The sequence below is a fragment of the Gopherus flavomarginatus genome, chromosome 17 (assembly GCF_025201925.1).
Source record: "Gopherus flavomarginatus isolate rGopFla2 chromosome 17, rGopFla2.mat.asm, whole genome shotgun sequence".
Lineage (NCBI taxonomy): Eukaryota > Metazoa > Chordata > Testudines > Testudinidae > Gopherus > Gopherus flavomarginatus.
The window spans coordinates 10,033,457-10,047,952 of record NC_066633.1 but is presented as its reverse complement, the minus strand read 5'-3'; the positions used below and the strand labels follow the sequence as shown (position 1 = coordinate 10,047,952).

Sequence of the window (14,496 nt, the reverse complement as noted above, 5' to 3'; positions counted from 1 at the left end):
TATTAACTGAAGTCATCAATAAAAGTTTCTGTGCTTTCTGTTTGTTTCTTGTCATGCCCTCAGTCTGGAGAGCTTATAGAGCGCACACACTTCTGACAGTTTTCTCTCTGCACAGCACACCTGACCTAAAGGCTGCTACTGAGAGGATTTTAGGTCTCCCATGCCTTCCTTTGGTTTTACCTTTCTACCACCACCCCCTCAACTCCTAAGCAGATATTTCTCCACCAAACAGCAGACAGGGGACTGCATCTTGATTAAAACAGGTATCAATACAGTGCCATAAATCAAAACAAAAAAGAGGCATCTGAACATATGTTCAGCCTCTTCTATAGACACACAGTTCAACTCCAACAAGTTGGCATCCAGTTTGAGACTCAAAGATGCTTTTGAACCCGGATCACCTGCCCAATACTACATTCAGTGAGCACCTAAGTACTGGGATGGCTTTTCTAATAATTTAGCAAAATTGGTAAAATAAGATAAGAAAATGCTCTCTTGCCAGCCCTCACCACCATTTACTACTTAGTTACAGGACTTACAGTGCTCTCGGAAGTTACATTCAAATCCCTGGGACAGAAGTCAGCGTAACTTGGATTTATGATGGGTTTAGCCAGCGGACTCCTGCTCAACAGTAGCAGACCTCTGAACCTTCGTTGTGTAGTCACTAGAGAGCTGATCACTATACATTTCATTGGCTGGTTTATGTAGTATGACAAATTGCCTCGAGTTTGGATGGAAAGGTGACAGACAACATGCTGCTCATTTTGCCCTGTTAAAAGAAAGAGCATCATGGTAAAGCAACCAGACATTTTATTCTTCTCACATTAACGTTTCAAGTTTGATGGTTACATTTCTTTTCAAACACCAATTTAACTACTCCTGCAACTCTTTACTCCAACACATCTTAGTGCATTGCAGCCGGATTCTGGGAGATGTTGAACATCTTCCAGCTGAAACTGTTAGGACGCTCAGCATCTTACAGGACAGGGCCCAAAGAGTACACACAGCACTTATCCACCGTTAATCTTTACTTGGACAGAATACCAAGACTTTAACCAACTGTAGTGGGGCGGTCACCCCGCTCCAGTCAGAAAGAGGTTAAAAGCAGCCAGGGGAGGCTGGTTGAGTAGTCAGCCACAGGTGTGGTTGCACCCATTAGGGAACAGCTGGCCCTGATAAAAGGGCAGGCTGGGAGAGTGACAGAGACTCTCTTTCCAGCTGGGGAGCAGAGAGGACCAGGCTGCCTAGGAGAGCAAGCAGGGGTACCTTGGACAGAGCAGTACTGGGAAAGGGCAGGCTGAGCTAGGGAGCTATGGCCTGGCAACCTCCCAGGCTGAGGCCTTGCAGCAAAAGCCTGAGGAGGTACTAGGGCTGCAGTGAGGCAGCCAGGCCAAAAAAAGGCAGCAGGTCCAACCACCTTGCCAGGGATGAGTGACCATTTCAGACTGCAATTTGCCCGATAGAAGGGGTCAGATGACGACTGGCAGTAGCCACTGAGGCAAGGTGGGTATAGGGGGATGGGGTTCCCCTGGGAGGGGAGAACCAGAGTGTAGAGGCACTGCTGTGGGGCAGCACCCCAAGGTAAAGGGCACCAGGGTCCGGAAGGGACACCGGGCCAGAGGTGGTGGATACAACAGGGCAGGTAACAGAGGTTGAGAAATCGGCCAGAGGAGGGTGCTCCTGAGATGGATGGGCTAATTCCCGGACGACCAGCAGGAGGCACTTCACTGGCGAGTCCTGCTACACCAACTTTTATATAAAGTGTTATACACCCATTACAGCAGATCTCCACTTCTAGTTTACCACCCGACACACTGAAGAGTCTTACAACTAGGTCCAAGAAACAATGTCTAGGTCAGCTACATGGGAGGCACACAAGGATTAGCACTTCCCAGGAGTAAGTGCTGTAACAGAAGTACATTCAACTTGCGTGGGAAATAAGTGTATAACATAACTAATCAGAAACTTTTTCAGCCAACTAAGAAACAGTGTTGGGTGTTAGAAAGGGAGTCCTATTTTTAATCAGGGTAGGAGCAACACATGACCTTGAGGTAGGGGGAACATAAAAACCATAAACAGGGTTTCAAAAGAGATAGGGAAATCACCACTTAATTATATGGCCCACTTTTGCTGAGTAAGGATTTGATTCCTGGGGTCTCCATAAATTTTTTAAAATAGAAAAAGATGGTACCCGTAAAAGGTTTGGACGACACTTCAGCTAGACCAAGAAAGAGTTTGAGGCTTGCCTGAGAGCAAGGCTCCCATGATGTTTCACAGGGAAGATGAAGCTAACTTTACAGAGTGGAATTTTACTGAGCAGTAACCCTTAGAGTATTTTGAAAATGGTTGTCGGAGGTATTTTATCAATGTACTACCTGAAAGACACAAAATAAATAAATGTCTAAAAAAAGGGCATAAAAAATGACTAGCCAACAGATGTGGAGACAGTTCAAAAGTTGCAATGTTATGGGGAACCTTGGAAATAGCCAAAATAAGAAGTTAGTACCAAAAAGAGGAAATACATAAGGACGAGAATGAAACATGATAAGAGTAAAACTAATTGCCCTTAGAAATCAGGAGGAAGTAGAGACTATCTGCAGACTGAATGCACGCTGTCAGGGAAATATAGGGAAAGGTCTGCCACCGCTGTTAGTAACTATTTCTCTCAGTGTATGTGCTGTGTTTACTAAGTATTAATAAATCCAATCAAGCTGACTTACCCAAGGTTTGCTATTATTAAACTCAAGAGAACCCCTCTCACTAAACAATCATTTTTTTATTATTTGTAATTATTTGGTTATTGATTATAGATGAATTGTTAATTCTTGATTAATAACACTCTGGAAAGTCTAAATTAAGGGACAGGCCCAAATAAAGGTAACATTTTAATTTTGGAACTACAAATATGAAAGGTCTGATCAAATACTAACAGTGGCACTGTTATAACCTTTACAAGCCACATTGTTTGGAGATTAAAGAGGTTCTCAATTCTATATTCAGATGATTAGATGACAGATTTGTTGCAGAAACTCTTACTAAGCTAGCCACTGGAGACAAGCACTGGAAACAAAATAATAAATACAAACAAAATAAGTTAAAAATGTACCAATTAGAATGGATTTAGAGAAATATGACTGTGGAGGGAATAAAAGGATATGGTGTCATCATGCAAAAAGAACCAGCTCCTGTGTTAGTGGACTAATACTATAACTGCTCTCTACGACTTACTTACTCGTTTCACGGAGTGATGCACGGGAGAAGCGGGTCACAAAACCAACATGATACACTAGATGGCTCTCCATCTCGCTTTCTTCTGCAAAGGTGTTTTGTTTTTCAGGCACCACCAAAAATACCAAGTCATCCTCCTTTGGATGAAGCTGTTTTGCCAAATCACTTTCCCGAATGCATGCTACCAGGAACAATGTAAAAATTAAAATGGCCACAGCCAGCCGTATTTGGGTAACCACTGCATTATTCATTTATTGCAGGCACTTCTGAAATATGCATCTAAATTTTAAAATGGTTACAAGTTACAGAAATGCAGACTTTACAGTGTGTGACCTGCCCACGGCTCAAGGAATCCATACAAGCAGGATTATAACTCAAGAGTTCCCGGTTGCCAATCTTGAACTCAGATCAGATAAATGAAACCAAAATAAGCCAAAAAGCTACTTCATTCCTATCTCCTTGTCCAGGAAATTTGTCATCAAACATTTCTAAATGGGTCAGGTCTGATATATTAAAATATTTAAAAAACAGCTTGGCATAGTGAGCAATTTTGAAGCATGAATTCCTTGCAAGGGGTACTTTTCATCAACACACATTTTGTACCTTTTTCAAATAAACAATGGAAAAGTCTTATACATTTGGGCATTCTGGATGTCACATGCAATCTGCTCCTACACAATTAGGGGTAATAGTTGTGCCCTATCGGACTGGCACAATGTTTTCTCTAGATTGGCAATAAGGTACCTTTCTGTCTATGCATTTATACCAAGCTCATCACTGTATTTGTAACTAGGCCTCAGGCTTGACCTGTAACCACAACATAAATTTAAGCACTCAGATTTGTATATCTCCTGCACCTATTTCTACCACTCAGTTTTAATTCATTAATTCAATTCATTGTATTTTTGCCTATTTCCCCAGAAAACGGAGTGTTTTCATAAATACTCACCTGTGAAATCTGCTCGATTCAAGTCAGCACAGAAATTTTGTAAGTGCAAATGATAACTATTTTTCTCTCTTGTTTTCTGGTTTTCTATCCATTCCTGTGCAACCTGCATGTAACAAAAGTGGAAGTTATATGTTTTTCATAAGGCTAAATTACACGTTCTAAAATTACACCATGATTTTTCATGACTAGCAAAGAGCACCAGTACTGAAGTGAACTGGCAGAAATGAAGTGAAACAAATGGTACTGTTGCAGGTCAAGATATAAAGTGACCTTCAAAATGGAACAACATTTAATATTTGTTCAAACAATAAAGAAAGAAGCCTGAAAGGGTTTTTCTTACTAGTCCGCTCCAAAAACAGTTTTTCTGTTTTTTTGGTTTTTTTTTACCTTCGAAATATCAGGAATGGCAAGTCTTATCTGCCCTGTTTCTGCTGGAAGACTTTTTGGAGGATGCAGAGGTGAGGCTTGAAAGCACTCTCAGACTCTAATTGAAGGGACAAGGTGAATGAGGTCATAATTTTTATTGGACTAGGTTTTGTTGGTGAAAGAGACAAGTTTTCAAGCTTACACAGAGCTCTTTCTTAATTGATGGGGCAGGGATATTGTATCTTTAGCAGAATACTTTTCCAGCAAGTGTTCGTGTTACACTGAGGTTAAAGTTTTAAGGAGTCTGAAATAAGATCATTTCCCATATCAACTGGATCTCTTTTGCAAAGTTTCTTGATGTCAGAAGCCTGACAGATCTATTCATTCTTAATATATTTTGGAAAACAAAATAGCCAAGACCTGACTTTACTGTAAAAAGACATTGAGATTTTCCCTTTTAGGCCTTCTTTATACACTATGAAGAAAAAGGAGCATAAACCCAATTTTTCCCTTTGCAGGTGGCCTTTTTAAAGTGCACTGAAAGAGCTCAGTTGTGGTGGATGGGAGTGGAGAGGGCATGGCAACAGTGCTCCTGAGCCGTCATTTTTTTGAGCACTAAGTTAATCTATAACATTTTAACCTCTATCCCTGTCCTTTCCAGAGATGTACAAATATCATTAAGATTTTTTTTTTTAAATCAAGGCACAATAACATTTTCTTAAGTTAAGATAAGCAGGTAGCTAGGACTTTTTTAGCTCTTCCTAAAATCTTCTGTGCTTGATGAAAACAGAAACTTAAAGTGGTAACAGTTTCATAAAAAAAGCAGGTAAGTTACTTACTGTTTCAAAGGCATTTAGCATCATCAAGGGGAAAAATGTATTAAAATAGTCATTGTATCCATGAAATTTGACAGGAACAGAGACCATAACTGATTGAAGAAGATTATATGGAAGTCCAAACTGGCTGAAGTTGACAAACATTTCATAGTTCCATTTCAGGACCTCTGTAACAAAAATACTATGATCACGCTGTTGAGTGACAAGAGCATTTGCTTGTGGAAAGGAAGGGAGACTTCTTTCTTGCCCTGAATGAGCCCCTGAGGCAGATCTATTGGGAAAATGTGAAGTACTGTTTGTCTGCATGTTCTGGGGCCGGAGAACATTGCTGGAACTCTGGGACTGAAGACTCCTGCTGAAACTTGGGGTCTTGAATATCTGGTTCTCTGCTGATACAGCTTTTGGATTCCCTGCCTTGGAGACACTGGATTTTACTACTTTTGACTTGGCTTTTGATGACAATGAGTGCTTTGAAATATTTTCAAAATCCTTGGTGAGGTTGGCACTCCGTGAAGAGCTATTTGAGCTGAAATTTTTAGCAGTGGAAGGTTTTTCAGGCTTAGGAGGTGGTAAACCTGGCTTGATAAAGAGATGATCTGAAGCACTGGTGGCAGAATGCTTACTACAGTACTCCCCTGTCTTTTCCACTTGTTCTGTACAATCTTTGTACTTACACTTCACAATACCTAAGGGCTCATTCTGCAGCAGACTTTCAGCAGCATCAACTTCCGTGTCTAGTGGTTCTTTTTCACTAGACATAATATCTCCAATATTTTCCATCTGTGAACACATTTCCATATCCACAGGATCTGACTGAGTTAAAAATAAATCATCTTCATCACTGTTTTCTTTTAATTTAGGCTTGCTCTCTTTCAAAGTTGCTCCCTCAAAGTGAGGTGTAGATGGGGAAACCAAAGGGACAACATAGTCTCTCTCTGCAGGTTCATTTTTGTAGTCTCCAGTTAAAGATGAGGAAAAACATGATTCGATCTGTAATGCAGGACCTGCCATATTGTTTTCTTCTATTTTCATGTTAGATTCCTTAGAACCATGTGGAACCGTTTTATCCATGTGTGGGGTTTGGACTTCCTCTCTCTCAAATGAGAAGCTTTTTCTCACTTTTTTTCCATCCTTGCTTGAGGGATAGCATATCTGCTCAGCTATCCGCTCTTTTTGTTTTTCACTAGTTCCTGCAGCAGATACTGGGTCAGAAGCCACAGGCTGTTGTATAGGATGCTTTGGATTAGACTTTTTAGTTATTTTTTTGCTTCTGCCCTCTGAACTTCCTGTCTGATTTTTCCCTCTCCCCACTTGTGTGGGTCTTATCTGCCTTAAAAACTGAAGATCTTGGCAGGCTAACATTTTTCTGTTATGTTTTATAACTAGATTCTGTGGAGCAATTAATTTAGTCTTTTGTTTCCGTGCAGTCTGAACTGCCCCAGCAGCTTTCCCATAGCTGCGCAATTCAGCCAGACTATCTAAGGATCGCTGGGAAAACTCAAATGCTTTGCGGGGGGCCTTTTTTAGGCCAAGTTTTACCACAGTTGAAGTTGGTTCAGGACACTGGCGAACTTTCTTTGGAGGAACTACAGCAGGGGTTGACCTGCAAGGCTCAGTATTTCTAGAACTAGTTTGAGGAAGTTTTTTGTTTTGTACAGTTTTAAGACTCATTTTTCTGGGACTTCTAAGGGCAGTTCTTACCATCTTGGATTTTGCTAAACTTTTCGCTGGGCTTAAAGTGCTTTTTTTAATAGTCAACTTTGAAGCTAATGATACACTAGATGTAGATGCTCTGGGTTCCATCAAGCCTGTGTTTTTGGCATGGTCTTTAGCAACAGCATCTGGGTGAGTAAAATTCTCAGACTGAGCAGCTGCATTTCCCTTGATAGCAGGCTCTTGAAAAGGTGCCTCAGTTTTTGTGCCAGTTTTACTAACTTTCTTATAAGAAAGAGAATCTATCTGCCTTTCAACAATCTTTTCTGCTTTTTCAATGATATCATCACTGATGTAATCTGTATCATAACCCCAGTCATTTATACGATCTGCCAACTCAAAACTATCTGAAGTACAGTTGCTTGTTGATGTCAAGTTAGAGTCTTGTTCCTGTGCCCGATTCACTTCCTCATCATTTATCTGAGAATCTTGCCAGACTGAAAAGACATCATCTTCAGTTTCAAACTCAAAAAACTGAGAATTATGTTCCTCACATGGCAACGGGGAGCTATGAGTCTTCAACTGCTCTTTTTTGTTTGCACTATCAGAAACATAGCCAGATGTTAAAGGTTGTTTATCTGGACATACACAGACTTCTTTTTTTACTGGTTTCTTAATAGCCAACTTTTTTTCCTCATCAGAAGAGGAATCTGAAATGACAATGACTTCATTGTTAGGACAATCTGTATCAGAAGAGGACTCATTACTTTGGCCCTTTGTGGATGATCTAACAGCACCTTTTACTTTCCTTTTAATGTCACACAGATGTATTGAGTGTTCTTGGCTTGAATCAACAGGAAAATGGACACCTTTGGCATAAGCAGCTAAGGATAATTTATCAAGGTCTCTATCAATCTGAGAGTCTGTTAAGGGGCTAGCTCCAGATTTCATTTTTACCAAATCACATGCAATTGCTCCATTATCTTCACTATTTCTTTTTTCCTCTGCATCGCCTTCTCCTTTAAAATATCTTGAAAAATCTAACAGTCTGTCAGTTGACTCGTGCTTAATCAAGAGCGGACTGATTAGAGGAGCATCCCTAGGTATCTCCCCTTTATTTTCAGAACTAGATGGAATGTTAAAATATGTTGAAGTTTCATCTGTACATCGCATGCTCACTTTTTTATCTTCGAGGTCACCTGTCTTTGGGCATAAACTGCCAGAATTAGACTGCCCTTGATCTGGTATCTCTGTGTTAAGGTCTTTATTCAATAAAGGCTTTGGCAAGGAACTCGATCTTCTTGAAAGGGGTCTCTTTTTCTTTAAATAATGTTTAAACGTAGCAAGTGGAATATTGTCGTCTTCATCACTACTTTCACCTTCTTTCAAACCAGCCTCTTTTTTAAAGGAATTTGAATAATCTGCCTTGGTATCATTTGATTCCTGCTTAAGAGAGAGCAGCTTGATTTGAAAAGTACTGTTCATACTGTTCTCCTGCTTATTTTCAGAACCATTTGAAGTATTAAAGTTAACTGAGGTTTCACCTTCACTCAAAATATTCACTTCCTGATCTCTGCTGCCATCTTTACTTGTATAGAGAGACTCAGAGTGAGACCGTTGTTGGTCTACTTCTGAATTTGAAGCGGATTGCTTCATTAACTGTAGTAGTTTTGTGGTCCAATCAGCATTCTGTACCTGGGTTTTCAAATTTGTGATTTTATTAGGATCCGTCTTAAACTTTGAACAGGAATTAGAGGAGCCACTTCCATCTTTTCCAATTGAGCTGTGAGTGTCTTCATGAGAACTGGAACAAAACTGAGCACTCGGATACTCTGGCATCCTCACTTCTGTTTCGCCTCTTTCCAATATAGCACGACTTTTGAAATCCGAGACTTGAGGACTTGTGTTGAAGCACTGTTTAAGTAAGGAGTTATTCTTATTTTGGTTCCCCTGCACTTGGTGGTTGTTTCCATTTTTATGCGCATTCTTGTGTAATTTTGTTGCTCCAGAGCTATCAGGATGTTCACATTCCTGAAATGACCTATCGTGAGGTTCTTTTTTAATATCTGTCAAAAGGCATTCTGCCGTTACACATAATCTTCTATTGTTAAAAGACATTTCCCTATACACCTCTTCCCCAATGCCTCTTCTTTCAGGGGAAGATCTCTCTTGACAGGCCTCATCGCTCCCAGATGCTAAAGAAAAGGGGGGACTGAGGCTATCCCTGTGATGTATATTCATCTGACATCTGTCACTGGCTGTCCCTTTCTCTTGCTTTATAGGAATGGTGGGCAAATTTGTACAGATCACGCTATTTTCCACAGGTATGGAAGCATTTGATGATCTGTCCTTTATACTCCTTATTACCTGCTTTAAACACATTTGCAATTCCTGAGTTTCCCGGTTCTTCAGCTGCCAACCCAGAGGTAAGTTTCCCCGCAAAAGCAGATTGAGCTTATCTAGAAACTGCTTGCAAACAGTTTGTTGCCCTAGCTGGTAGCCTTCTCGAAGAAGGCTGCGTATCAACTGCACGCAAGCATGCTGTACAGAGTTAGAAGCCTGTGAAGATATTGCTGATGTAACTTTAGGACAGTTTCCAGGTGCTTTTTCAGAGCAGCGCGTAAATGCTATGGTTGGAAGGTTAGCACATTTCACTACTGCTTCCACCCATTCCTGAGAGCTAATCCACAGCAAATGCAGGCACTTCTTATTTCTGTGTAGTTCAATAACTGACACCAGGATCAGGATGAAAAATTCAGAAACTTTGTCACATTGCTGGACTCTTTCACTAAGAAAGCCTTTGATTTCTGAGCACAGATGGTGAATGACCTCTACTATATAAGCCACGCCCAAGTCCTTGAGGTCCATTAGGGACTGAACAAAAGGAATAAACCACAGAAATGTGCTATTATGGACACGCATATCTTGGCCAATATCAGACTGAAGCACATTAGCCAATGACTGCATATCTTCATACATGTTGGGGCAATAATCTGGACAAATGGCTGTCTTCCATCCAGTATCCTGAAATAGAAAAAGACAAATCGACTATTCATTATCGCTCTTATCATTCATTTGGATTGCTTTGACTTACTAAACAATATTCTCAGTCAAAAGTTTATTTTAGCTTAGACCCCTACAAATAGTGCTTGCTTATTATTTATGGGCACTGATTTGATACAGCAGTTCAGTTGCATCCTAGAAATCAGTTACTAACCATTTTACCTCTACAGTCTAAACAAGACCAAACTCTACCATACACAAGGAACTTCTCCTAGTCCCAAAGAATAAACCATGAGATTAAAATACTGAAAAAACAGTTCACCTAGTCATTTAAAAAAACAAAGCACCAGTCACAGTATGTAGCATGAATTTCCATGTCAATGGATCAAATGTATTTTATTTTAAATGTTTAGAGACTCTGCACTATTTTGATATCATCAGATAGACATAACATATTTGCTTAAGAGACAAAAGTTGAGAGAGAGTTATGATGCAAGTGTGTTTCTTATAAACAGAAATAGTTAAAAAAAGTAAGTTATTTATGGATCCAAAGTATTCAGTAGATCAAATGCTTAATGGCATGTCACTTCAATATTACATATTTAGCACAGTAGTTTAAAAATATCCATAAACCGACAAAAAGGATATAAAAGGGACACTGTCATAAAAATCTAGGAAACTTAAAAATGGGTTAAAAGTATTTTCAGGTACAAACACCTGTCTCCTAGTTCCCCTGCCAATTTTTGTTTTACCACAACACATGCCCATTTTATAAAATGTTTCTCTTTCCACCATTGCTCCACGAAAGATCCACACTAACAGGAAGAAAAATGACTGTCTATACAGGGTAAACAGTGAATGTGACTAGAGACAAACTTTTATCCAGTGCGCACAAATACACACAAATTACAAATAGATAAAAATAATTTATCTGAAAAGAAACCTACTCAAGAACACTAAGTATGATTTAAGTTGAGTGTGCTTTAATAAATGAATCAGAAAACTGGTAGAGAAAATACAAAGCTTTTTTTTTTTTTATTATTTACCTTTTTGGGCTTTTCTGTATTGTAATTATACACAATCTGGCTGCAAGTAACCATTTCATCCTCATAGTTTGACTCTGGTTCAGATTTAGTCCTAAAGAAAAGAAATACAAGTTGATTCAAGACATGCAAATGATTCATGAACTAAGTGAAATAAGAGTCAGAAAAGATTTCACAGTTTCAGATGCCACATTTTACTACTAACTGATGCAAGTGATAAAATGTGTGTGAAAACATTAATATAGTATGTGAGAATGTGTAAGTTTGTTCAAGTTCTGTTATTTTATGGTGCCCACAAGTGTGGTAGATAGGGTTGCCAATTTTGCTTGGACATATTCCTGGAAGTTTCATCACAATGACAATCTTTAATTAAAGATTAATCTTTAATTCCTGGAAATTCCAGAACAATCCTGGAGGGTTGGCAACCCAAGTAGGTGCTTTAAAGAAATTGCATAAAAGAAAGGTACCGGCTTCATAGAGATCTTACTACTAAGCGACAGACTTGACTAACGAGTTGAGGATTTAACATATATGAAATATAACGTAATAAGTATTTGCATAAACACCTTGTTTAACTGAACAAGATCTTTTTTGAAATGATTGCCCTTAGTATTACTAACAGCTGCTTCGATGCTTAAAACTTCTCAGTTTTAATAATCAAATTTACCTATTTATGCCATTTACTTTTTCACTTCATTCATTAGGGATAATGACAAAAGACTGATTAAGTTTCCACTGACTAGTTTTCTTTCAATAGGATAATGTGGCAATGTGGCCTATAGACCACCCCAGAAGAATGTTTAAGTCCTACATCCCCCACCCAATTGCCTCTTGAAGAATGTTTTTATGGAAAGGTTTAATTTAAGGTTTTGTAATTAAGAGAAAAAGGTTTACAAAGCATAAATCTGGGGCTGAAGGACCTGTTAGTACCCTCTTAAAACAACTGTGTACCGTAAAGAAGACTGTTTAACAGGTGGAGCCCAATTATGCTTTCTAAATTTCTCTGCACAGAGAATCCATTTCCACAACCGGATAGCTGTTTCCTAACAGATTACTTCTCCGTTGAATGACAGACTTCGCTAGTCTGCTGGTTGCTTATTTTGAATGTCTAATATATGGTTACTCTTAAAAGATGGGTCTCAAACACGATGTTAAATTTCAATTGTAAATTTGGGAATACCAAAAGCTTCCAGAAGGCATTTGATGCCTATCTGCTTTGAAACACTTCCCCTAAGAAGTCTGACATATGTTATGTTTTTAAACATAATTACGTGTCTTGTTTTACCATCTCTAGTGGAAGGATTATATCCAAAAAAGGAATAAAACATGGGAAGACCCTTGATGAGATTTTCTTGATGTCGACAAATATTCAGAAGACTGTATATATGATTTGCCAGTAAGTTAAAAGTTAACTGAAAACACAATTAAAAGCTGTAGTTGTAATGTCTCATTTACGGCCTTGCCAACCCTCAGGATATCTGGGTGTTTTTATGAAAGCTGCAGCTCAAGTCATGTGATTATATGCAAATCTCAGCATTACTTTAAAAACAAAGTTTCTAGCTCTCATGGCTGCAGGGAAAATCTTGAAAACATGAATCCAAAAGGTTAAAAAACCAGAATGCAAATAAAAAGAACACAGCATTTATTATTTTGTAAAAACTCCCAAGTTTTAATCAATTTTATGATGGGGGGGAGGGACTGCATCATGATTGTTGATCACTTAGGGTTGGTAATGCTGCACTTATTTTATTTTGCTCCTGGCCATTTTCCCAACATCTATTTTAGCATTGAGGTCAGGGCTAGAAGCTACCAAAGCTATATTTTTAAAACTTGAACTCACCTCCTTGAACTATTCCGTATATTTGTTATTTCATTGTTGTAGCTGACATTGTTGATAATGGTTTGAAAGGCCTGGACTGGATCGATGAGCTGACCCCACACTTTAGACCCGAGCTGATCCAGAATCACCATGAAACAGTGCAGCGCTGGCCAGAAGGGATCAGTGCTTTCATCTGAAATATAACAGTCTAAGATCATGAAGAGTTGAGGGGGAAGTGTCCTGCGCTTTCCTACTGCCAGCTGAATACAAAGTTAATTTAATTCTGAATTTCAGTGGTTTTATTACTTTAAACATTGAAACAAGGGTGAATTATAACTTTTTTAAAAAATGTTTAAGCCTAAAAAAAAAAGAGGCATTTTTTAAACACTCAGAGAAAGAGGGGAGGGGAAGAACTTAAAAATTCCCCTCATTTGCAAAGCCAGTGTGGCTCCTAAGGTCTGAGACCAGCCATGCTTTCCCTCCATAAGTAGTAGTAACCTGGAGGAGCGAGAGAAGGGAAGGTGTAAAATGGATAATTTTTAAAGTTTCCCCTCACTGCAAAGCTATGTCATTCCTACTTTTTTCCCTTTCTGTTCTGGTTGCTGATATTTTGGTGGGCGCAGGTAAGAGGTATATTATTGAGACAGTTATTATGCCTCGTATAGCTGCCCAGGGAAGGAGAGTTATGTCTGAAAAAGAGCTCTATTTTTCTTCAATTATTTCACATTTCATCTTTTGCAGCCACTGTGTCCTTATGTTGTGCCTGCCTCCCCTGCCTAGCCATTAGTGTGGCTAGACACCCCCTCCCTAGAGGAAGTGAACAAGGTGAGAAATTTAATTTTTTCCCTCTTGCCTCTAAACACAATAAAATCTAAAAAGATAAAAAGATTTGGTAAAAGGGTTTATTATTGCTATTTACGGATATTTGTGTGGAGAGCACAGGGCTAGGCAGGGAAGAATATCTGAATCTTACAGCTTTGTCAACTGATTTGTTCAAAAGAATCTTTTATTTAAAAATTTTCCAACTGCAGAAGTCTAATGATTCAATGAGAAAAGTATCTAAGAAGATTCCGCTACAAAGATATATAGGGGTTTTTTTTGTGTGTGTTTTTTGCTTCTTTTTTTTTTTTTTAAATCATCTTCTCCTCTTCTGGTACAGAAAATGACACAGAATTTTGAGCGGCCAGCACAGAGTAACTCATTCTCAGCATTCCATTCTAGTTTCACTAAGAAAGCTGTTAAGAGTCAGAATCTGATATCTTTAGATGATACTTTGGAAACTTGAAATGAGTGCAGATAAATCAGATTCTTTTCCCACAGTAACTGAAACTGAGGAATTTGTAAACAGTATAAAGTAAATTACAGATATCAGCTAAAAAATGAAGCTTCAGTCTGCTATAGATAAATGTAAATTTGCTAGAAGTTCACTGATTCAAGAAAACACATGCTTTTGTAGAAGAACTCTGAGGTTTTTAAAAAACAACTCTTGCATTAAAAACTAGAGTACTGGGATTACTAAAAGGAATGAAAGAGAAGATGCTATTCAAGAAATTAATTACTTTGTTACTTGACAAAATATCTGATTAAAAATTTACTCTG

At 38.7% G+C, this 14,496-nt stretch overlaps 1 protein-coding gene across 9 annotated transcripts in view; it reads right to left on the bottom strand.

Moving 5' to 3' along the window:
* The window catches only part of SETX (senataxin), a 67,231-nt gene that overhangs the window by 32,300 nt on the left and 20,435 nt on the right, over nucleotides 1-14,496 (bottom strand). For all 9 annotated transcript variants that reach the window (XM_050926600.1, XM_050926607.1, XM_050926605.1 and 6 more), the window contains exons 7-12: nucleotides 12,919-13,090; nucleotides 11,082-11,172; nucleotides 5,383-10,056; nucleotides 4,178-4,280; nucleotides 3,233-3,409; nucleotides 540-769 (exon numbers count right to left, since the gene is read on the bottom strand). In XM_050926600.1, coding sequence (XP_050782557.1) covers nucleotides 540-769; nucleotides 3,233-3,409; nucleotides 4,178-4,280; nucleotides 5,383-10,056; nucleotides 11,082-11,172; nucleotides 12,919-13,090 — 5,447 coding nt within the window. The remainder of the gene's footprint in view (nucleotides 1-539; nucleotides 770-3,232; nucleotides 3,410-4,177; nucleotides 4,281-5,382; nucleotides 10,057-11,081; nucleotides 11,173-12,918; nucleotides 13,091-14,496) is intronic.